The 25,294-nt window shown below is 45.8% G+C and overlaps 1 protein-coding gene across 1 annotated transcript in view; it reads right to left on the bottom strand.

Annotated features, from left to right (window-relative positions):
• The window catches only part of ABCA4 (ATP binding cassette subfamily A member 4), a 145,858-nt gene that overhangs the window by 36,394 nt on the left and 84,170 nt on the right, over positions 1-25,294 (bottom strand). The window contains exons 19-30 of the mRNA XM_052637183.1: positions 24,420-24,594; positions 17,175-17,306; positions 16,095-16,234; positions 15,465-15,602; positions 14,312-14,505; positions 13,156-13,240; positions 9,553-9,758; positions 9,138-9,186; positions 4,334-4,593; positions 3,398-3,522; positions 2,824-2,922; positions 1,827-2,013 (exon numbers count right to left, since the gene is read on the bottom strand). Coding sequence (XP_052493143.1) covers positions 1,827-2,013; positions 2,824-2,922; positions 3,398-3,522; positions 4,334-4,593; positions 9,138-9,186; positions 9,553-9,758; positions 13,156-13,240; positions 14,312-14,505; positions 15,465-15,602; positions 16,095-16,234; positions 17,175-17,306; positions 24,420-24,594 — 1,790 coding nt within the window. The remainder of the gene's footprint in view (positions 1-1,826; positions 2,014-2,823; positions 2,923-3,397; positions 3,523-4,333; positions 4,594-9,137; positions 9,187-9,552; positions 9,759-13,155; positions 13,241-14,311; positions 14,506-15,464; positions 15,603-16,094; positions 16,235-17,174; positions 17,307-24,419; positions 24,595-25,294) is intronic.

Here is a 25,294-nt window from a genome sequence, read left to right as displayed (position 1 = left end):
CTGTTCTGTCCCCAGCACCCAGAATAGTATCTGGCATAGAGCTGACACAATAAATTGTGATGTGAATGAAAGAAATCAAACAGTGCCTTACAATTTACATCACTTTGAAAATTCATCTAGAACTCGAGGTAATCAAAGGATTTTAGAGAATTCAAAAGTGCATGAGTTTGACCACAAGGTGGCACTTTAAATATAAGAATACATAGCATTTAGTTTCTGGTCTGTCATGAACCTGGGGTGTGAAGAGTGCCACCCAGAGGCAGACGTGCATGGTAAGTCGCCTCAGTCATGTCTGACTCTTTGTGATGCTATGGACAGTAATCTGCCAGGCTCCTCTGTCCATAAGGATTCTCCAGGCAGGAATACTGGAGTGGGTTGCTGTGCCCTCCTCCAGGGGATGTTTCTGACCCAGAGATTGAACTCACGTCTCTTATGTCTCCTGCATTGGCAGGCAGGTTCCTTACCAGCTGAGCTATCTGGGACCCCTAAGAAAGTGTAGTTATCTTCAATTTATAAGTGAGGAAATTATCTCCAATTTATTAGAGAGGCCAAGTAACCCGTCCATGGCTCTCTGATGCCAATGATGGTGCTCATCCCACTGCCTCTTGGGGATTTGTTCATTCATTCATTGGCAAATCATGAGAGATGACCATATAGGACCCAGCTCTGTCCTAGTTAGCTTGGAGGCCTGTTATCAACCTTAGACAAACTAAGACTTCCCTGGCCCAGCTCACTGTCTCTGAAACCCCATGGAGAAGCTCACTGTGATACATTATGGCGTTTAGAACTCCATGAGGATGCCACTCAGAGCCAAGATTGCTGATATCCTTGAGAAACATAGATTTCTAACATAGATTGCATGTGTGTGTATGTGTATGCATGTCAATAACACAGCACATGGCAAACTTCTTAATCAAGATTGTTAGTAAGTGTGCTCTTGAATGGACACTACAACATGGTTTATAACAGAGAAAAACTGAAAACCTACATGTTCAGCAATGAGTGAAAGTTGCTCCTTCATGTCCAACTCTTTGCGACTCCATGGACTATGCAGTCCATGGAATTCTCCAGGTCAGAATACTGGAGAGGGTAGCCTTTCCCTTCTCCAGGGGATCTTCCTGACCCAGGAATTGCAGGCAGATTCTTTACCAACTGAGCTATCGGGCAAGCTCCTATCAGCAGTGTGAGATGCATGCTTGCTTGCCTGCTCAGTCACTTCAGTCATGTCCGACTCTCTGCGACCCCATGGACCACGGCCCGCCAGGCTCCCCTGTCCATGGGATTTTCCAGGCAAGAGTACTGGAGTGGGTTGCCATTTCCTTCTCCAGTGAGAGATAAAATAAATGAAAGCAAATCCAAACAGTAGGATAGTGTGCAGGCATGCTATGATGAGGTAGATGTATATTTACTGATGTGGACATATGTTCATGATATGTTATTGGTTGCAGGTTTCAGGACAACATTTTGAATATAACCGTGTTTGAACAAATAAAAACTAAATATTATTGGTGGTTATTGCCAAGTGATAGGGTGATATCTTTTTGTTCTGACTTCTCTGTATTTTCTAATTTTTCTATAGTAAGCATGCACGATATATTATTTTCTCAATACTCAAAGATATTTTCTTACTAGATTGAATGGGAGTATTTAATGGAAATGAAACTTTTGGTCAATGACTTCCTTCAGTTGGTGAGGACCCAGAGCCTCACTTAGTCCTTCACTTAGCTGTTAGTTTGAAATGGTAGTTGTCTAGAAACTCAGGAGGTGCAATGGCTGCAGTGGCAGGCAGGCTCAGGGCCCTGGTGGCCCCCGGAGGGTGGCGGTACCTGCGGGGGTGGGAGGCCCCCTGCGCCCTCAGGGCACTCAGGGAGCATGGTGAGCTTCTCTCTGGTGCTGCACCTGCAGGCAGGTGAAGGTTGGTCCGCTGTCCATCTCTGCTGTTGGAGCAAGTGGGTGACGTCCGGGGACACAGATGGAGTCTTCCAGGGGCTTGAATTTCCACAGGGGAACTCCCTCATGGAAGACAAGAGAATATTCCACAGTCAGATCCAAAGTTTATAAAAACTCCTAAAAATGAGAAATAGCACCTAGCCCTTTCCTTCTTAGCCATTTTTTCCCTTTTCTCAGACCCATGCATTTTCTTCTACTCTTAAAGGTTTCTGCTCAAGAAAAATCAAGACTAGAATTTTGTTGACTGACTAGGTGGTGTGGGTCTAGGCAAGGATTATCTAGAGTGATATAATTTTCCTTTTATCTACTGGCAACTCTGTTATGGGAACAAATACAAGAATTTGAAATTAGTCTATTTTGGTCCTCACAAATAACTCTGAAAAAGACTAGATGAAAAAAGCATTTAAAATTATACTGAACATTTTAAATTCTTGGTGTATTTCAACCACCAATGAATGAAAACATGACTTTTCCTCTAGAACTCTCTTCTCTACACTGAAAGCAATATTGACAGTTGGCCATATGTGTAAGTAATGCCGTTCCAGGTCCAATTACTTGCACACCCCCATCTCTCTCCTTCTTCCTTCAGATTCCTTTCTAAGAAGTTGTGAGTAGCATATGTCAACTCAGTTTGGAACTTTATTGAGAATTATAGAAATAGAGACTTATCCAGTGATGCAGAGGCTTCCTGAAAGCTAGTGAACACCCCTGCACACAGGTGTTGAAGGAGAGGCCCGGTGAGTGCTGCTCAGGGATACGGAAGTGTCTGAGTAATATAGATGGGGTCTCGCCAACCATGCTGTCCTAGGCCCCCACTATTGGGCTCTCCCAGGGCAGCTGTTGGTGTCACAGCAGGGGAGCATAGGGACTTACGGAAGCCACTCTTCCTTCAGGCAGCGGTTGCCGAAGCCTGGCTTATTCACAAGGACCTCTGCGAGTGCTGAGAGCCACTCACTGTCCGGCTGGTCCATGCTAGACAGGGTGAGAGGGGCACAGACGGTGGCGGTGTGACTGGGACACAGCCACCAACATGGGGCTCAACAAATGCCTACGAATGGGTACTGTGTGCCAGGCATGCACACAGGGCACAGCACGCTGCCTTGATGGGGCTCTGGGTCTCCTGAGAAGGGCGTAGGTAGGCTGCCTGAACACACTCAGTGGTCCGATGCCACATCGTGTCTGCAATTCAAAACAAGGGAACTTAAACCCACTCACCCCCCATCTGCCTTCTCTTTCCTTACTCCTGGCAGTCTTGGGTGTCCATCCATGTGGAGGTCACCTTTCCCAGGTGGCAAATTATCTTTCTTTCCGAGGGCAGCCTGAGGACCCCTATCACACTGGTGACTGTCCCAGAGTGGGAAGGGCAGGGCCCTACCAAGCAGCAGGGGACCCAAGGGCCCCACAACCCAAGGAGGTGAATGATGACCTTTGGGATGAGTCTACACACCTGAAGAAGGTGTACTGCTGTCCATATATCCAGGGGTGAAGGGTCAGAGCAGGATATTCACCAAAAGGAGGGATGATGAGGGAAAGCATTAGAGCCAAAAACACAAAAGTGGCCGGGAGCACAATCTGTGGGAAAATAAACATGGTAACTTAGGCTATGGTATCACACACACACACACACACACACACACACACACAGCACAATCTGTGGGAAAATAAACATGGTAACTTAGGCTATGGTATGATACACACACACACACACACACACACACACAATCTGTGGGAAAATAAACATGGTAACTTAGGCTATGGTATGATACACACACACACACACACACACAGCACAATCTGTGGGAAAATAAACATGGTAACTTAGGCTATGGTATCACACACACACACACACACACACACACATGAGTCTTTTAAACATTTATCCGGCAGCCTCATAACTAGCCCCTAATAGAGATTAACATGATGAGAGGATGTGCAAAGGCAAGTTGTAAAGGAGAACAGAGAACATTCCACCCTTTGAAGGGTAGTTAAAGCAGGCCAGTATTGAACCCTAAAGTAGGCCAGTGCTCAGCCAGAGGTAAACCAGAGTCTCTGCTTCTGCACAAAAAATCTAAAGAGAAAAAGTAGACAATGACGTAGGGTCTGCAAAAAATGAATAAAAACATGATTTTACCTTCCCCTGTAAAAATAAAACCAATATTAATATATTCATTATTTTCTCTGCTAAGTGTACTAGAATACTTACAAAGAAGCTTCATGTTACCAAGAAGAAGCAAAGGTTGGCAAGAAGAAAACAAAGCTGACAGAACCCAAAGATGGTACCCGTGGCTATGTCTGACCCCACATGCACAAGAAAGCCTGGGAGAGGATGAGGAGGCCAGGGAGGCCACCAGCAAACAGGCACAGCCAAAGACTGCAGTAATACCTGGGCCAGGAAGTCCTTGTGGCTGCGGATGGTGTGCTGGAACCTCTTGACCAGCAGAGCGTGCACGTGCTGGACGACAAGCCGCGCTCCTGAGTTCAGTCGGCTGCGTCCCTCCTGCTCCGGTGGAAGCTGGCCCTCCGGGTGAGCAGCTGGCTCCCCGGGGTGGCTGCTGGAGCCCTGGGGAGTCTGTCTGGCCTTCTCGCTAGGACCCAAACAGGGGTGTCGAAGGTTGATGTTTTCTCTTTTCTTCTGAGTGCCTCCTGGTTTGGAAGATGGAATGAGTAACTTAGAAAAACATTCACAAGGTCAATGTTTTTCTTACTGTGTTAGTTTTCCCTTCATCTAAGTTAGAAACAAAATATCTGTCAGAAACGTTAAGAAAAATTTTTAAATTCTACTTTCCGATATAAATCATTTTAGACAGAATTGCCTGAAAATGCTTTAAAAATCTCTACATAAAGAGGACAAGACAGAGAGGTTCAAAACACATAAGCAAAAAATAAAAACAATAAAGTTGCAGAACAATACGTGTAATGAGATCATATTTATGTTAGCACATGTGTCACATGGAAAGAAACATGTTTTATGTATACACATACACTCACAATGTGTACCCATGTGCAAAATTCTGAAAGAATACCTGTTAATTGTTAAAAGATCACTTCAGGGGCAGAGCTGGACGGGGCAGGGGATGAAGTGGGAAGGGTTAGCCTTTTTTGTATTATTTGAATTTAACAGCAAAATATATTCATGTATAACCTGTGTACATGAAAAGAAAGAGTCAGCTTGGTTCTTTCTATATTTTTAGAGGTCACCGAGAAGTAGAAAGCAGAAAGACCAATAAACTAGGAGTTAGGAGACCTGGGTGTGAATCCTGACTCTAACTAACTAGATGTGCAAATTTGTCTTAATGACTCAATCTGTCTGAATCTGAGTTTTCTCATCTGTAAAATGAAAAAAAGAAAAGGGTTATTATGAAGATTAAATGAGCTAACACATGTGAATGTGCTTTGTAAACCATTGCAAGTCATCAGCTATTTTGAAGCTAGAGTGTATCATCGCCAATTAAAATGTTCTTGCAGAATGTGGTGTTGGACCTAGAGAGGTTAGAGGACGGCTGGCTGGCCCCCACGTCTCTCTCCTAACGTCCTCCAGGACAAGAACAACTGCAGAGGGAGCTGGGTCAGCTGAGTCATTCTTTCAGCTAATTTCCACAGGCACCTGCAGTGTGCCCGGCTCACTGCTTAGAGGGTGACCATCTGCAGGCTCACTGACAACTCAGCACCAGCGCCCCAGTTCTGCCTCCCTTCTCCTGATCTGGACTCGGCTTTGACGCCTTTGCTGTGGCTGGCCCTCCCTCTAGCAGGATTTCTGCTGCCTGTCTTCATGCCTGTCCTCTGAGCTGCACTCTCCCTGAAACCCCATCCAGGCTGTAGGCCCCTGTTCAGATCAGTCGAGGGCTTCAGGCCTGTTTGTCCCTGGCTCTCTGCTACCCTCTAGAGGCCACTGGCAATGAGACATCCTTCGGAAATGGCCTGGAGTCTCTTGGTACCGTGCAGCTCCATACAGCCACAGCTCCTTCAGACTCTGAAGACAAGACCAGAAAAACGCCGGCCTCAAAAACAGAGCCCTTTCAGACAAATGCAATTAGCAATCTGAAAAATGGGAGACAATCTGAAAAATAGGAGTGTGTAATCGAGGGCCCTAGATTTGAGAACTGAGACCAAGGAATAAGACTGAGAAGCCTATATGATTTTAAGGCAAGTCATCCAACTTATAAGAGCTGTTTAGCCAGATGTTCTTGCCTGGAAAATCCCACGGACAGAGGAATCTGGTTGGCCACAGTCCACGGAGTTGCAAAGAGATGGATACAACTGAGTGACTAACACTTTTACTTTCTTTTCCCCAGATGGGGTCAATCCCTGCCCTACCAGCCTCATAAGGCTATAGCAACAATCAAATAAAACAATGGATATTTAGTTTTTTGTAAAGTATAAGTTATGGCTGAGTTTGAGGTAAGAGATATTTGTAAGTGCTGAGATAAGGGTATTGCTGAATCATTACCAGAAATTGCACACTGTGTTAAGACTTAGCATGCTTTAACTCATTTAATTCTCTCAATAACCTAGCTATGACAAAGCTAGACAGTGTATTAAAAAGCAGAGACATCACTTTGCTGATGAAGGTCCGTCTAGTCAAAGCTATGGTTTTTCCAGTAGTCATGTATGGATGTGAGAGTTGGGCCATAAGGAAGGCCGAGTGCTGAAGAATTGATGCTTTTGAACTGTAGTGTTGGAGAAGACTCTTGAGAGTTCCCTTGGACTGCAAGGAGATCAAACCAGTCCATCCTAAAAGAAATCAGTCCTGAATATTCATTGGAAGGACTGATGCTGAAGCTGAAGCTCCAATACTTTGGCCACCTGATGTGAAGAGCTGGCTCATTAGAAAAGACCCTGATGCTGCGAAAGATTGAAGGCAGGAGGAGAAGGGGATAACAGAGGATGAGATGGTTGGATGGCATCACTGACTCAATGGACAGGAGTTTGAGCAAGCTCCGGGAGATGGTGAAGGACAGGGAAGCCTGGTGTGCTGCAGTCCCTGGGGCCACAAAGAGTCGGACATGACTGAGTGAGTGAACAACAACCTTCAAAGGTGGATACTATTACCATCCCCATTTGGCATGTGAGGAAACTGAGGTACAAAGAAACTAAATATTAATAAGTCCTAGGGATATAATTTATGACATGATAAATTTAATTAACACAGCTATATGTTATCCATGGAAGTTATTAAGGGAATGAATCTTAAGAGTGTTCATAAACAAAAAAAGAGGCTAAGTATCTACCCAAGGGGGCTTCCCAGGTGGCACTAGTGGAAAAGAACCCATCTGCCAATGTAGGAGACATAAGAGATGCGGCTTAGATCCCTACCTAGGTCGGGAAGGTCCCCTGGAGGACGGCATGTCAACCTACTCTAGTATTCTTGCCTGGAGAATCCCATGGACAGAGGAGCCTGGTGGGCAAAGAGTTGGACGTGACTGAAGCAACTTAGCACACATGCATCTACCCAAAGCCACTCAATCAACAAATTATAGAATTCAGGTTTGGTGTTTGGCCTGCTTCATTGTACAGGCTACACTCAACTCCTACCCCTGACTGTCTCTTTGGAACATCCTATTCTATTAATATATCCAGAATGACCACTCTTCTGATGTATAATTTATTCTTTTGCTGCTGCTTCTGCTAAGTCGCTTCAGTCGTGTCCGACTCTTTGCAACCCCATAGACAGCAGCCCACCAGGCTCCCCCATCCCTGGGATTCACCGGGCAAGAACACTGGAGTGGGTTGCCATTTCCTTCTCCAGTGCATGAAAGTGAAAAGTCAAAGGGAAGTCGCTCAGTCGTGTCTGACTCTTCGTGACCCCATGGACTGCAGCCCACCAGGCTCCTCTGTCCGTGGGACTTTCCAGGCAAGAGTACTGGAGTGGGGTGCCATTGCCTTCTCCGAATTCATTTATTCTTCTAAGAGGACTAATTATTAAGCAGAAGCACTCTGTGCAGATTAAAGGCCCCAATTCTTGAGTTCATCATAGTTTCCAATATAAATTATCATGTTTTCATTCTGGTCTTGGTTAATGGAAGTTTTTGCCCTTGGGTGAGTTGAGGGAACTTAATTGCTGTGTCTAAAGAGCTGGAAAGAAGACCTGGGCCCTGTGGCGGGCTGCTCTCACTCCCTCCAGGGCACTGCTCTTTACTCCCCGTCCTGCCCGGAGGGCCACCTCTTCTGGCAACCGCATAGCCTACCTGGATCATGGCACACATCTGGGCTGATATATTGGACCACTGATAGTTCTAGACAGAGCCGGGATCACTTACAAAGCAAGGTGGAAACCATGACTTAAGAGCAGGCACCAGAAACAGAGAGGAAACAGTCTTTGCACAAGAGAAGGCTGCGGTAGTCACACCGGGTAGAAAGAGGTGACCAGCGGCAGGTGCCCACGTCAGCAAAGGTGAATTCCTTCAGAGCTCTTTCCATGACCAGCGGGAGGGAAATGGAACAAGAAGGGAGAAGCCAGGGAGAGGATTCTATCGGACTGGGTGGATGCCTGTTTTTCTATCAGAAGTGGCCTGTGTTGTGGCAGGTGAGTCCTCCTGCACGTCCATACTCCCATTCTCCATCCTCCACAGTAAAGACCACTTAAGTCATGAGTGCTTTTTGTGGCTCTGAGATTTGGTAGAAATTGTGGAAGGGGATAACTGGTGTCCAGGCTCACACATATAGAAGAGAAACCCCCAGAACCCACAACCTTTATGGTCCCCACAGTTTCAAAATTCCTTAGGGCAGTAAATGAGGGCTCAGAACCATTTTATCTCCATCTCAAAGAGGCCAGGGGGTCCTAGCTGGCATCTGGATTGTATTATCTCTAAGAACTCTGTGAGCTGTCACTCATGCCGGCAGGAGTGGATCAGAGGCCTGGTAGAGAGAAGAGGAGAAGATGAGGGTGGTGATGTGGAACGAACAGGAGACCAGGAAGTGGGGTGAGGAGCTTGAGGGTGGCAGAGCTCCCAGCCTGACCTTCTTAAGACTCCCGATCCATCTAGCATCTTCCCACCCGGACCCAATTCCACTTGCCTTTCCTGTGTCATACAACCAAGAACTCAAAAGGCCTGTTATTTGGGGGTCAGATAAATAGGATGCAGGAGTGTTTGTCCACTTTGTTGTTTCCTGAGTTTTTCCTTAGGTTTTCGAGATAGAGCATGAGGGTTTAGTGAGGGGGCAAACTGCACACTTGGGGGGCACCATACCAGCAAACAGATGTCCTGAATCCAAATCCTCTGTGACCTTCAGGAAAATCTGTCCAGAAGGAAAAAGAGAATTTGGTTTAGGCATTCCCAGTCTCCCAAAAATCTAACCCAAGCTCAGTTCTGTTGGGTATTGCTTCATAATGGGAAGGGAATACATTATGACTCTTTATCTAAGAACATATTCTTCTGTAAATACAGAAGTGTGTGCACATGGTGACCACAGCTATGTGAAATATGCGTGAGTACGGATGAAGGCAGGAGGAAGCAAGCCAAAGTGAAGACAGCTGCTACGCTTGGGCAAGGAATTATGGCTTTTTGCTTTCATGAAATTTCCCTTCTAGGCTTTTGTGTTAGACTTTGGCAAGGAACTTCCTCTCTGGTGCCTGACAGAAACCAGCAGGAGTCTCTGCCTCACCTCTTCCAGGGGAGTGTCAGAAATTCCAAAACTGCTGAGTCCCAGGTCAGCCAGTGTCTCCTCCAGCTCTCTGAAAAGGCTAGCATATGCTCTCTGCTTGAAATTCTTATTTGGAAGAAGGAAGATGAGTTCTTGACCGATGCATTCTACCAGCTTCGCCTCTGGAACGTGGTGGCGAACCATATCCATCAGTTCATTCACATCCCCTAAGACAAGAAAAAGGCTGACATCAACTGTTTTCCAGAAGCTGGAAGACAGGGAGCTTACCCAGGTCCTCTACTTTCTTCTGTTTTGCGTTTGAGGAAGGCCCATCTCCTTTATTAGTAGTGACTCTTGTGGAGGATTATTGCTCCATCATGTCTGTCTTTAACTTAGTTGACCCTGTGACAGGCACTGAAAGGGAGATGGAGATGGAAGCCAACTCTCTCCAAATTATCTGTGTAACCTTGGGGCACTCACATAACATTCCTGTGCCAGGTTTCTCCTTTGTTTGATTAAATGTTCTGTTCTTTACTAGCTATGGAACATCAGGCAGGTGAAACCATAGTTTCTTCATCTGTATAAGAGAAAAATAGTGGTACCCATATTATTGTTATGTGTGAGGCTTGGATGAGTTAATCTGCAGAAACCACTGAGAATGTTGTGTCTGGCCCATAGATGACAGATAGCTGCTCTTCTTATCATGAACATCATCTCAAGTAAGAAAGCTCTTGTCATCAATGTTGCTCATCCTTAATCACCACAAACCTGAGTCAAAATTGCTTGCATTTTTCTGGTCTGGCGTGTGTGTGTGTGTGCCAAGTTGCTTCAGTCGTGTCCAACTCTTTGCGACCCTATGGACTGTAGCCCGCCAGGCTGCTCTGTCCATGGGATTCTCTAGGCAAGCACACAAGAGTGGGTTGCCATGCCCTCTTCCAGGGGATCCTCCCGCTTCAGGGATTGAACTCATTTCTTTTATGTCTCCCGTGTTGGCAGGCAGATTCTTTACCACTAATGCCACCTGGGAAGCCCCAAGGTATATGGGACTTGACCAAGAAGTAGACCTGGGCCTGGTGACCAAACCAGATGAGAACCCCACTTCCTACATCACACCCCCAGGCCTGGCCCAACGTTTTGGAGGACTGCGCCACTTCCCTCGGAGTTGCATCTGCTTCCTCAAATAAACAAAAAGTCCCAGCTCACAGGAAATGCAGAAGGAAATTGAGACACTGTGAAGAAGGACCAGGGGATGGAGTGCAGAAAGCACAGCATGGGGTAAAGGGAAGCATCCAGTATCAGGTATTTACCTGATATACTCATGCGATCAGAATTGAATATTATGCATGAGCATATGTTACTTTAAAATTAAAAATCTAGAGATTTCCCCAGCAGTCCAGTAGTTAAGACTCTGCCTTCTAACACAGGGGGCACAGGTCTGAATCCTGGTCAGGGAGTAATATCCCACATGCTGCAGGGGATGGCCCCAAATTAAACAAATTAAAGAACTTGTTAAAAATCTAATTAGCATGCATTTAAAGAGATAGTTCCCTAGCATACTGTTCTGAGAAGCAGGTCAAAGGGGAAGAGATTCTGGGCGCCCAGAGCCTAGGTCTTGGGTGTTTTGTGAGTAACACTCTCAGAGTCAGGATCACCCAGTGAGTTCTCTTTTTTCTTTGTTTCAGAAATGACTCATGCGGAGGGATTTTGTGGCTTTCAACCCAAATCCTTCTGCCTAGCCGGACTAGAAGGCTTGTTTTATGTCAAACATGCAAATGAGACTCAATTGTCTACAGTTCCAGATGACTTCATGCAGGGGCTAGAGGGCTCCTCGTGAGAGGAAGCAGCTCTGCCCTGACCGCTCTCCGGGGTCACGTTCATTGTTCTCTGAGGAAGGAAATCGAACCTGAAGCTGCTGGATTCCCAGGAATTGTGTCTTAGATGTGTGTGTCAGCCTTTCCAGAAGTGGTCCTTTAGGGTGGCAGGGCTTTCAGCATCTGGCAAGGGGGTCTGCCAGTGTGTGTGGTTTGCGAGTCTGTATGAGTGGAAAGCCTCTCAAGGAGCTAATGGGAACTGAAATTATCTTCCTTCTCTTATTTGGGGCATAACAACTTACTGTGCTTCCCACTATTCACAGCATCCCTCTTCTATTCAAAGAAAATAAACCTTTATTTAGAAATAAAGTAATAGTTAAAAAATTTACCCCACCCAGCAGGCTCTGTTTGCATATTGACTTTGGTGTGTGTGTGTGTGTTTCACTTCAGTTGTGTTTGACTCTTTGCAACCCCATGGACGATAGCCTGCCAGGCTCCTCTGTCCATGAGATTCTCCACGCAAGAATACTTGAGTGGGTTGCCATGCCCTCCTCCAGGGGATCTTCCCAATCGAGGGATCCAACCCATGCCTCTTATGTTTCCTGCTTTGGCAGGCACGTTCTTTACCACTAGCGCCACCTGGAAAGCCCCAGTAATTAAACATATTCATTTCAAAAAAATTATCTGGAAAGCAGGGAGGGGCCTACAGCAAGGCAGACTAGGAAAAAGACACAGAAATGTTCTAAGAAGATATGTTCGTGTTCATCACAGGTTCTGTCAGTGCCAGAGAGGGTGAGAGAGTAAATATGATGCAGCCCTGGGCATTTCCCCTCAGCTTTTACGCATAGTGCATAAATACTGCCTTGCTTTCTTGTTTCAGATTTTAGTTAGAGAAATATTTGTGCTTAGGAAACTTTGTCTTTTCTTTAATAAGCAAATACTTTCCCCTTCATTAACTTGGATCAGCACATAGTTTTAGTTTTGTTCCTACTTAGGAATATGGGAAATATGGTATTCCAATTGTGAGGACAACCACTCCCCCTCCCTTCTCTCCCACCCAGGCCCCTCCCCACCACCCCCAAACAGGAAAGGATGAGAGGCAGGCATTAGCAGAGAATAGAAAGAGCTTGGAGAATAGAAAGAGCTGTTGACAAGCACTCTGGGGCCAGGAAGTCAGGTCCTGTATCAGAAATGCTTCCACAGTGAGAGTCTCTGTTTTGCATCTTTCTGGAGGTGGCTGCTGCTGCTGCTGCTAAGTTGCTTTGGAGGTACCCCTTACAAGGTTTAACACACTGTATCTAATCCAAGGGAGAATCACTCAAAATTAGGCAACTGAGAGAAAATCTGGGAGTGTAACAGGGCTATGCATTAACCCACAGATTTGGCATCTACACCATGCAACCTGACTCTCTGGAGAAGTTCACTGTGAGGGCTGTGCATCGCCGAGGCTCATAGGGCTCCAGCTGGCACCTTTGGAAGACCTGCTCTCCTGATACTGGGGAAAGTGGCTTGGATCCAGGCAGGGGGACCCCAGAAATGCAGGCTTAGTATGGGGAAGGGCGAGGAGTAAACAAAGACTGGGTTCCTCATTAAAGGGAGAGGGCCTGTAAGGCCAAGACTTCAACTGTCTTTGGGAATGGAGGAGGAGACAAAAACTCAAAGAAGAAGATGAGCAACTGCTTGACCGTGAGCTTGAGAAGCACACAGAGAGTTCTCTTTGCTCCCATTGAAATGCTCGACAGCTGGACACACCAGCAAGACCCAGAGATGATTGCCAGACCAGGACCAAGGTACAGCCTGCTTGAGTCCTTACCGTCCAAGACTTGTTCTGGAGTCATCAGCTCAGCACAGGCTGGACACCTGACAGAGAAGCCCTTAGACGCACAGCTGCAGGTCCCCTACAACAGATGGACGGCAGTCATTCCTACAGCGCCCCCTGATGTCCCCTGCCCACTGCAGTTACCGCCATGCTTTGTGTCTCGCACCAAGTGTGGTCAACACATTTTTCTTCACTGTTTTAATCTATTACTTCATCTGAACGTTTCAGGGTGTGGCTGTCTGATTTTGTTCTGCGAGTGTGTGGATCAGGCACCAAGAGAACACTGAAGGATTCCTTTGGCTTGTCATCACTTATGTGACAGCTGTAGGCCAGCCCGTGCGGGACTTTTGCTTCTCCCTCTCCGGGGATGCACAGTGGGCTGTGGAAATCTACCCAGGACTGGAAAACCCAGAAGCAGCCAGACACCTAAACTACAGGCTGAAGGCATAAATAATACTGTAATACAATAAAAACAAGCATGACAGGACAACTGGAAGGTGAGCAGTGCCTTTTTAGGAGCCCAAAGCACATTTATCATACTTTATCTCATTTATCTTCACCACATCCCCGGGAAGCAGAGTGGCAATTATCAGCTGCACTTTCTATGTGGAAAAAACCCAACAACAATGAGGAATTAAGGAATTTGCTTAAGGCGACAGTCTGTTCACCTTGAAGCCCACACTTGGACCTGGGATTTTTGACACGCTGAGGTGGTCTCTGCTAGTTGGCATTTTATTCATATCAACATTTCTAGGTTATAGTTACTAGGGAAGCTTTTTGTTAGCTTTCATTTGCCAATGAAATTTGGGTTTAATTAGCTAACATAAATGTTTCAATGAAAAAAGGAAGCTTGAATAACTACTGTCCTTTAAACAGTGTAACCTTGCAGAATAAGTCATTCCCTCCCTCTATGTTGCATGAAACCACGTGTGTAGTTTAGGATTCTGGCCTGTAATAATTTCAGGTCTTTTAAGCTAGTTGGTTAAAGCATTTCTGTAGGAGAGTTCAGAATGTTCTCTTATCAAAATCTACAAATGGTTCCAGAAACAAAGAGGTCAGTTCTGCTGGCTGGAGTCTGATTTGGGTAGAAGTGTCTGGAATGACGTTCCTTCTCACCCAGGACAGGCTTTTCCCCTGGACAGACACAAACCTCGCAGCCTCTTCTTTGGCTCTGAATAGTCTTCATCTTGCGCACCAAGGTTAAGTAGAAGCCTGTGCCAAAGCAGTTCTTCAGGAACAGTGGGGTTCCAGAGCAGTAGAGCCGTCCCTGGGATATGATGGCGATGCGGTCCCCGAGGATGTCGGCCTCATCCATGTGGTGGGTGGACATGATGATGGTTCTGCCTGCAGAGGCAGGGGTCAGGGGAATTACCAGGCAGGCCTGGGTATGGATGGGAGAAGGTGTATAGCAAACTCCATATTCCATGGGTTGCAAAACTGGGAGTTAATAAATAAAAACAAGTATTCTGCAATACAGTCTAGAATATTAGAATAAAAAATACCAATAGGTACCATTTTATAGCATCCTGCATATTGTAAAGCACTATTTTATAGAGTATTTCTTCCTTAGCATAGGGCCTGATGCAAATAAACCACCACGTATGGGACGTATTTATTACTGTCAGTCAGTATCTATTGAGTTCTATAGTATATTCTCTGGGTCATTAAGTGCTACATTTATCATCTCTGCAAAGAACACACACACACACACACACACACACACACACACACACTCTCACACTTACATTCTTTCATACTAGATAGAGATGTCCTTAAAATAAAATGGTAATGAGGATTCCAGGAAGGCAAATACACCACAGGATTAGATCACGCTGTCGCTTTTATGATGGCTCTGCTTGCTGTCTTGTCTGGGTCTGTGCATCTGGTTTCAGGTGCCATGACAGAGGAGGGACCGTCCCATTGAGATACTTCCATCCACAACACTGAATATAGGCTCGTCACCCTCACACCTGGTTTTCGTAGATAATTCGGGTCCCTTTGTCAAGGGGGAATTTTACTTACAGCTGCTCCCATTGTTCCAGGCAGAAGGGTTTTGGGTTGGGAGAACTTTCTAGAGCATTTTGGGAAGTAGGCTGCTTCATCAGTAATTCCCTGCTTATATTTGGGTAAAAAAACCTCAGGAGGCTTCACTTGGAACTTAGACTCCCCAAGCCAGTGATAGTGCCACATCTGAGGGTAGTCGTGGCTGTTACTACACTGAGCTGCAAGATGCCAGGTGTGAGAGAGTGGATTGCACACATTCAGCCTCAGCAAGAGCACAGGTGATGTGCAGTGGCCATTACCTGAGCGATACTTCAGGAGCAGGTCCCAGATTGAGCGACGTGAGTAGGGGTCCACCCCAGAGGTGGGCTCATCCAGAACCACCACCTTGGCATCTCCCACGAAGGCAATGGCCACGGACAGCTTCCTCTGCACGCCACCTAGAGAGACAAGGTGGTGGGGTCACGGGAGCTGTGGACGATGTGAAGGAACGGCCCAGGGCTGGCCACATAAGGAAGGTACCTTAGATCTAGCAGCAGCTTCAAGCTGCCTCCTTAGATGTCCACAGTGTTTGGAACCCTAAGTGGTTCAGGCCTTATAATGCACAACAGAAAATCCCTGCCTCCCAGGATCAGACCATGTGAAGACTGTTCTCACATTTTTAGTTCAAACACATAAACCTCAGAGCACATAGAGCCCAGGCTGCTGCAGGATAGTGTTCTATGTAGAAAATAATCCAGAGGTGGGTTTCTCTTAGATGCTCAGAATAACTTTATAGATTATTCCAACCCTTAGGAGCTCTCCTGTTACAAGTCTAAGAATACACACACACACACACACACACACACACACACACACACATATATACAAGGCTCTGTGCACTGGGAACCCACGGATTGACCATCTGAAGCCCTTTTTCCAATACCAAGCACCTGATAGATCCTGAGCCTCTTCGTTCCTTTTGTGGTGGAGGCCTGTGTCCTCCAGCATGGCTTCCATCTCCAGCTGGGCCTCGTCCCAGGACCTCCCTTTCAGCTGCGCGTAGAACAGGATGTGTTCAGCCACGGTGAGGCTATGGGGATGGGGCAGTGAGAAACACAATGTGCTCAGCGTTTCCACTTGTAACAATTTACCTTATAGAGATAATTAAAGATGAGCACAGAGATTTAGCAATTATGACGCTCATCATGTTGTTGTTCATAACAGAAAAATGAGACAAAATACTGATCCTACCAAAATATCTGACAGCTTAAATAGCACATTATACAATGGAATAGTATGTATACATTAAAAATTATTTTATAGAAGAATACATAACGGCATGAAAAAATTTTCATGATATCTTAGGTTTAAAAAAGCATTAAAATAACAGGTTACTAAATGGTAAGCAGAGTTTTATTCTCTTTTATAATTCCAAATATATGTATAGCTATACATGCATAAGAGAAAGCTTTGCAAAATTATATATCAAAGTGTTAACAGTGGTTTCCTATGGATGGTGAAGTTACAGGTGATTTTTAGTTTCAATCTATATTGCCTTCCTTCCTGTGATCCCTCCTTCCTTTATTCAGTGACTGTATATAATTTTTTATATAAGAAAAGTTTGGGAAAAAAGCAACTGAAAAACTTCCTCAAAAGTGTTTTTAATGCCTGGCTGAAGAGGAAAACAGGAGCCATGGTCCCCTCTGTGCGTCCCCCTGTGGTCCCTGAGAGCAACTTCTGGCAAGTTCTGAGCAAGGGGCCCCAGGACCAGCCACCCTGGCAGAGAGAAGGCAGTGCCAGTCTCCTGAGCAGGAAGACCTCAGCACTGAGCATGAGAGAAACAGTCTCATGTTCTGAGGGACCTTCTCAGTGCCAGCAGGACAAAGGACCCCAAATGTGGGTGAAGCCGCTGAAGAGTATGGCCTCTGGCCCCAGAGCCAGCACCCCTCAGCTGTGCTCTAGAGAACATGTTAGGGGAGGGCAAGGTGAGGTTAGGGCACCGGGAGGGTCCCGGTTCCTGTTCTGCTTACTGGTGGAACAGGATGTTGTGCTGTGGACACATGCCAAGGCTCTGCCGGATAGCATCCAGGTTGGTTTCAATGTCCTTTCCCCCAACAAGCACAGTCCCGGATGTCGGTGGCAGCAGACCAGTCACGATGGACCTGCCAAAAGCAGGAATCAGTGGCAGAGAGCTTGGCCTTTAGGAACACCTTAGGACAGCAGCCTCCACCCCAGGGTCAATGAGGACTCTCAGTAATTCTACCCATGCCTCTCAGTTTCACCCAAACCATCACTAGTGGCAGGAACCAACAGTTTCCCAGACAGGGCTTAGCACTAGTGTGTACTCAAGACCCCCAGGAGGGTGAGTACATCTGCCTTCCTTCTGTGCTTCTCTTATGCCCTAGTGCTCACAGGCAGGTGCCAATGGGCCTCTGGGATTTCCAGCTGCAGAATGCTCGCTTATAGCCAGGGATCTCTCCCCGACTCAGCCATCACAGCTCCTCGTGCTGTGGGGGCTCAGTTAATGGTATTCAGCACATGGGTCTATGTTTTGCCTGATGTCACCACCACAAAGTGCTAGGTCTTGGTGAGAAGCCCAAGCATTCAACATGTATTTGTTAATTAGTTGATTGAACCCAGGCCTGGGAATTCTCAGAACAATTTTCGATCCAAAGTAAGAAAAAGCCCAACAGCACTGTTAACTTATTTTTGTGAAATGGGAAATGATGACTCTCACTTCATGGGGTATTTTGTGAGGATTAAATACAATTATTACCTCTAAAGTGCTTAGAACAGAGCTTTATAAAGGAAGTGCTTTCATAAAGGAAGAGTCAAAAATGTTATACTACTTTTATTAAGCATTGTGTTCCAGCCCCAGGCAATGTTGTGTTTCTCATGCATGAAGTAATATACTTGGGTTTGGGGTCCTCTGACCACATTAGTTAACAAGGAGAGAAATGAGATGCGTCAGTGCTGCTCCTCCCAGCTTTGTCCCTGAGTCAGATACAATCTCAGACTCTCTGAACTTGTCTGTTGATCAACCACTAGAGGGAAACAGAACCAAGTGGAATGGCACCAGCCCCACATTCCATTGGTACTGAACCCGCCCTCAGAGAACATTCCAACGCAGGGTGTACACGGCTGTTCCTTCCTGGGGCTCCGCAAAAAGCCACAGGACTTGATGAGTGCATTCACATGGCTTCCCTGCCCCTTGAAAGGGCCGCCCCTGCTGTTCCTTGGGGAACCTTAGATGGCCGTGTTCTCTTTATGCAGATGGCGCCTGGATCCCTTAGAAAAGCCAGGGGAGTGTCCTGAGCTGAGGACTCCATGAAGAGCCTTCATCTTCCCTGAACTTGGTTTTCAGTTGCTCACCTTTTTATTATTTTGGATCCGAAATTGTTGTGGTGATAATTCCCAGACCTGGGTTCAATCAGTTAATTAACAAACACATGTTAATGCTTGGGCTTCTCACCAAGACCTTGCCCTTTGTGATGGTGACATCAGACAAAACTTGGACCCATGTGCTGAATACCTTTAACTGAGCCCCTAGAGTGACGGGCTTTCTGGTGGCTCAGACAGTAAAGAATCTTCCTGTCATGTGGGAGACCAGGGTTTGATCCCCTTGGTCAAGAAGATCCCCTGGAGACTGGAATGACTACCTGCTCCAGTATTCTTACCTGGAGAATCCCATGGGCAGATGGGCCTGGTGGGCTATAGTCTATGGGGTTGCAAAGAGTCGGACATGACCAAGCAAGAACACTTTCACTGCAGCACCAGGAGCTGTGATGGCTGAGATGCAGAGGGATCTCTGGCTGTAAGTGAGCATTCTTTATGTATCTTTTTCTCCAGAGCTACCACCAACCCTCATAGGTAGGAAAAGGAATGCTCTTTGAAAGTAAGTAGTGCTCTACAGGCTTCTCAGGTAATGCTAGTGGTTAAGAACCCACCTGTCAATGCAGGAGACTTAACAGATGTGGGTTTGATTCCTGGGTTGGAAGATCCCCTGGAGAAGAGCATGGCAACCCACTCCAGTAGTCTTGCCTGGAGAATCCCATGGGCAAAGAGCCTAGGAGGCTACATTCCATAGGGTCACACAGACTTGGACACAACTGAAATGACTAAGGCATTCAGAGGGTAGCCATCTATCAGAAGAGCATGGAAACCAGATGTAAGGAATCCCCTCCATCATTGCCTTGGTTTGCACGTGGATGGGCACATCATCCCTGTGTGGAGAAGTTGATGCTGTAACTTAGCCTCTAATGGGACTGGGAAATATTTTTCTCAGAAGAGTCACTGAGAACCCATGAGGGATATTTCTTAATGACTGACAGAGAAAAATCTGGTGGCATAAGATGGCAGAGTAGAAGGACGTGCGCTCATCTTCTCTTGTGAGAACTCCAAAACTACAACTCGCTGCTGAACAACCGTTGACTGGAGAATGTTGGATCCCACCAAAAAAAGATACCCCACATCCAAGGGCAAAGGAGCAGCACCAGTAAGATGGTAGGAGGGACGAAATCACGTTTAGAATCAAACCCCTTACTGGCAGAGATTCTCAGAGGGCTCAAAAAAACCTTGTGTGCACTAGGTCCCAGAGACCCCACAGAGACTGAGCCAGAACTGTGTCTGAGTGTCTCTTGCAAAGGTACAGGTGAGCACTGGCCTGCCGCAGGGGGAAGGGGCTCTGGGTCAGAAGATCTGGGTATGGCATAAACCCTCTTGGAGGAGGTCACCATTAACCCCACCATAGAGCCACCAGAACTTACACAGGACTGGGGAAACAGACTCCTGGAGGGCACAAACAGAAACTTGTGTGCACCAGGACCCAGGAGAAAGGAGCAGTGACCCTACAAGAGACTGACCCAGACTTGCCCATGAGTGTCTGGGAGTTTCCAGCAGAGGCATGGGTCAACGGTGGCCTGTTGCAGGGTAGGGGGCACTGAGTGTAGCAGTGCTTGCATGGGACCTTTTGAAGAAGATTGCCATTACCTTCAATACCCCCACCATAGTTTGGCCTCAGGTGAAACAACAGGGAGGGAACATAGTCCTCAACAGACAATTGGATTAAAGATTGCTGAGCATGGCCCTGCCCATCAAACAAGACCCAGTTTCCCCCTCAGTCAGTCTCTACCATCAGGAAACTTCCATAAGCCTCTTATCCTTCTCCATCAGAGGGCAGACAGACTGAAAACCACAATCACAGAAAACTAACTGATCACATGAACCACAGCCTTGTCTAACTCAATGAAACTATGAGCCATGCCATGTAGGGCCACCTGAGATGGAAAGGTCGTGGTGGAGAATTCTGACAAAACATGGTCCACTGGAGAAGAGAATGGCAAACCAATTCAGTATTCTGGCCTTGAGAACCCCATGAACAGCATGAAGAGGCAAAAAGAGAGGACACTGAAAGATGAACTCCCCAGGTCAGTAGGTGCCCAATATGCTATGGGAGATCAGTGGAGAAATAACTCCAGAAAGAATGAAGAGATAGATCCTAAACAAAAACAACACCCTGTTGTGGATGTGACTGGTGATGGAAGTAAAGTCCAATGCTGTAAAGAGCAATATTGCATAGGAACCTGGAATGTTAGGTCCATGAATCAAGGCAAATTGGAACTGGTCAAACAGGAGATGGCAAGAGTGAAGACTGACATTTTAGGAATCAGTGAACTAAAATGGACTGGAATGGGTGAATTTAACTCAGATGACCATTATATCTACTGTGGGCAAGAATCCCTTAGAAGAAATGGAGTAGCCATCATAGTCAACAAAAGAGTCCAAAATGCAGTACTTGGATGCAATCTCAAAAACAACAGAATAATCTCTATTCATTTCAAAGGCAAACCATTCAATATCAGAGTAATCCAAGTGTGTGTCCCAGCCAGCAATGCTGAAGTTGAACAGTTCTATGAAGACCTACACGATCTTCTAAAACTAACACCCCAAAAGATGTCCTTTTTTATTATAGGGGACTGGAATGCAAAAGTAGGAAGTCAAGAGATACCTGGAGTAACAGATAAATTTGGCCTTGGAGTACAAAATGAAGCAGGTCAAAGGCTAACGGAGTTTTGCCAAGAGAACACACTGGTCGTAGCAAACACATTCTTCCAACAACACAAGAGGAGGCTCTACACATGGACATCACCAGATGGTCAATACTGAAATCAAATTGATTATATTCTTTGCAGCCAAAGATGGAGAAGCTCTATACAGTCAGCAAAAACAAGACCAGGAGCTGACTGTGGCTCAGATCATGAACTTCTTATTGCCAAATTCAGACTCAAATTGAAGAAAGTGGGGAAAAGCACTAGACCATTCAGGTATTCAGTTCAGTTCAGTTCAGTCGCTCAGTCATGTCCGACTCTGTGCGACCCCATGAATTGCAGCACACCAGGCCTCCCTGTCCATCACCATCTCCCGGAGTTCACTCAGACTCACGTCCATTGAGTCCGTGATGCCATCCAGCCATCTCATCCTCTGTCGTCCTCTTCTCCTCCTGCCCCCAATTCCTCCCAGCATCAGAGTCTTTTCCAATGAGTCAACTCTTCGCATGAGGGGGCCAAAGTATCTAAATCAAATCCCTTATTATTATACAGTGGAAGTGACAAATCGATTCAAGGGATTAGATCTGATAGACAGAGTGTCTGAACAACTATGGATAGAGGTTTGTGACATTGTACAGGAGGCAGTGATCAAGACCATCCTCAAGAAAATGAAATGCAAAAAGGCAAAATGGTTGTCTGAGGAGGCCTAACAAATAGCTGAGAAGACAACAGAAGCTAAAGGCAAAGGAGAAAAGGAAAGATATACCCATTTGAATGCAGATTTCCAAAGAATAGCAAGGAGAGATAAGAAAGCCTTCCTCATTGATCAATGCAAAGAAATAGAGGGAAACAATAGAATGGGAAAGATTAGAGATCTCCTCAAGAAAATTAGATACCAAGGGAACATTTTCATGCAAAAATGGGTACAATAAAGGACAGAAATGGTATGGACCTAAGAGAAGCAGAAGATATTAAGAAGAGGTGGCAAGAATACACAGAAGAACTGTATAAAAAAGATCTTCATGACCCAGATAACCACAGTGGCATGATCACTGGAATGCAAAGTCAAGTGAGTGTTAGGAAGCATTACTACAAACAAAGCTAGTTGAGGTGATGCAATCCCAGTTGAGCTATTTCAAATCCTAAAAGATGATGCTGTGAAAGTGCTGCACTCAATGTGCTAGCAAATATGGAAAACTCAGCAGTGGCCACAGGACTGGAAAAGGTCAGTTTTCATTCCAATCCCAAAGAAATGCAATGCCAGAGAATGTTCAAACTACTGCACAATTGCACTCATCTCACACGCTAGCAAAGTAATGCTCAAAATTCTCCAAGCCAGGATTCAACAGTACGTGAACCGTGAATGTCCAGATGTTCAAGCTGGATTTAGAAAAGGCAGAGGAACCAGAGATCAAATTGCCAACATTCTCTGGATCATTGAAAAAGCAAGAGAGTTTCAGAAAAACATCTATTTCTGCTTTATTGATTTTGACTGTGGATTACAAAGCCTTTGACTGTGTGGATTACAACAAACTGTGGAAAATTCTGAAAGAGATGGGAATACCAGACCACCTGACCTGCCTCCCGAGAAATCTGTATGCAGGTCAAGAGGTAACAGAACTGGACATGGAACAACAGACTGGTACCAAATCGGGAAAGGAGTACATCAAGGCTGTATATTGTCACCCTGCTTATTTAACTTATATGCAGAGAACATCATGTGAAATGCCAGGCTGGATGAAGCACAAGCTAGAATCAAGATTCCTGGGAGAAATGTCAATAACCTCAGATATGCAAAGGACAACACCTTTATGGAAGAAAGCGAAGAAGAACTAAAGAGCCTCTTGAAGAAAATGAAGAGGAAAGTGAAAAAGTTGGCCTAAAACTCAATATTCAGAAAACTAAGATCATGGCATCTGATCCCATTACTTCATGGCAAATAGATGGGGAAACAATGGAAACAGTGAGAGGCTTTATTTTGGGGGGCTCCAAAATCACTGCAGATAGTGACTGCCGCCATGAAATTAAAAGACTCTTGCTCCTTGGAAGAAAAGCTATGATCAACCTAGATAGCATATTAAAAAGCAGAGACATTACTCTGCCAACAAAGGTCTGTCTAGTCAAAGCTATGGTTTTTCCAGTAGTCATGTATGGATGTGAAAATTGGACTATAAAGAAAGCTGAGCGCAAAAGAATTGATGCTTTTGAACTGTGGTATTGGAGAAGACTCTTGAGAGTCCCTTGGACTGCAAGGAGATCAAACCAGTCCATCCAAACGAAATCAGTCCTGAATATTCATTGGAAAAACTGATGCTGAAGATGAAACTCCAATACTTTGGCCACCTGATGTGAAGAACTGACTCATTGGAAAAGACCCTGATGCTGGGAAAGATTGAAGGCAGGAGGAGAAGGGGACAACAGAAGATGAGATGGTTGGATGGCATCACCAACTCTATGGACGTGAGTTTGAGCAAGCTCCAGGAGTTGGTGATGAACAGGGAAGCCTGGTGTGCTGCAGTCCATGGGGTTGCAAAGAGTCAGACACGACTGAGTGACTGAACTGAACCGAAATGACTTAGCACGCAAGCACACACAATGATCTACAGATGAAGGGCATGTGATGGTAGTGGTCATGACTTTATCACCACCATCATGATAGAAACGCTGGGGATGTTGGGGATAGGGGGACCAGCTCACAGCATCAAACACAAGGACGATCCGGTTCTTGCGCCCATGGAACCACCACAACTTAGCTTCCTTGGAAAGTCACTTCAGCTCTCTGGATGTCCCCATCCCTGGCACCAAGGAGGCAATGAACTTACTACTCCACCTCTCTCTCCAACTTCGTGATCTAATAAAATGATTAATGTGAGCAAGCTTCGAAAACTGCAGTACACTTTACACCTTCCTGGGACACACATATAGAACAAATTTTTCTCACTAAACTTCTGTGGGAAAGAATGTGAAGTTGCTCAATTGTGTCCGACTCTTTGCGACCCATTGGACTGTAGCCTGCCAGGCTCCTCTGTCCATGGGATTCTGCAGGCAGGAATATTGGAGTGGGCTGCCATTTTCTTCTTCAGGAGATCTTCCTGACCCAGGGATTGAACTTGGGTCTCCCACACTGCAGGCAGCCTCTTTACCTGAGCCACCAGGGAAGCCCTGGAGTGAGAAAGAATAGACTGAAGCTAATAGAGGAAGAGAGCCAGAAAATGATCAAAGACTCACAAGGTGGTGGTTTTCCCTGCTCCATTGTGACCGAGGAATGCGGTAATCTGACTTTCGTAGAAGGTAATGTTAAGACGGTCCACGGCTGGCCTGCCATAGGGCTCAAATATCTTTACCAGATTCTTCACACATACTCCGGGAACCAAGCCTGGAAGCTCACGTTCAAAGAAGCAGCCTTGTTGGAAAAAATGAACATGACGTAACAATGCTTTCATGTACACACTATCCAAGGTTCCATGTTGAAACCATTGTCTTTTGTACCTACGGCTTTAACTATAACTTTATAACAGTGACTACACAATAATAATGGTAATAATAGTGTCTAACATTTGTTGAGCTGTTACTCTGTCCCAAGCACTGTTTGAAGTGCTTTATATAGATTTCCTCATTTTACCCTTAAAACAGTCTTAGGGGAACAGATATTACCGTACCATTTCTACAGATGAGGAAACCTAAAGAGATATCAAGAGTCCAATCAAGGTCGCATGGTTTATGAGTGGCAGAGTTGGGATTTGAATGCAGATGTGCTCATTGTCTGTATGGAGAGTTAGCCCTAAGCTCAGCCTTCAGTCCCAGGCCCTCATTTCTGACAGTCTACAGGGGATTTCCTCAGGAATTTCTTGGGACAGCTCAGGCTCCTCATTCTCTTTTCCAAACAGTGTTTTTCTTCAGACTATCTTATGTCCATTCTCCTAGTCACCTTGGCTCACATCTTTGAGTCAACTCTACTAAAGCTGACTACTTGCTTTTTAGCGCTCCAGTTTCTCCAGTTAGGGTAGGACAGTCCACTTGTTCTCACCACTGTCCCTCCAACTCTGTCCCTCCAACTCTGTCCCTCCACTTTTAAACTCCATACTCCCCTCCAGTATGAGGTC

Source organism: Budorcas taxicolor, chromosome 3 (genome assembly GCF_023091745.1).
Source record: "Budorcas taxicolor isolate Tak-1 chromosome 3, Takin1.1, whole genome shotgun sequence".
Lineage (NCBI taxonomy): Eukaryota > Metazoa > Chordata > Mammalia > Artiodactyla > Bovidae > Budorcas > Budorcas taxicolor.
This window is presented reverse-complemented; position numbering and strand designations above follow the sequence as displayed.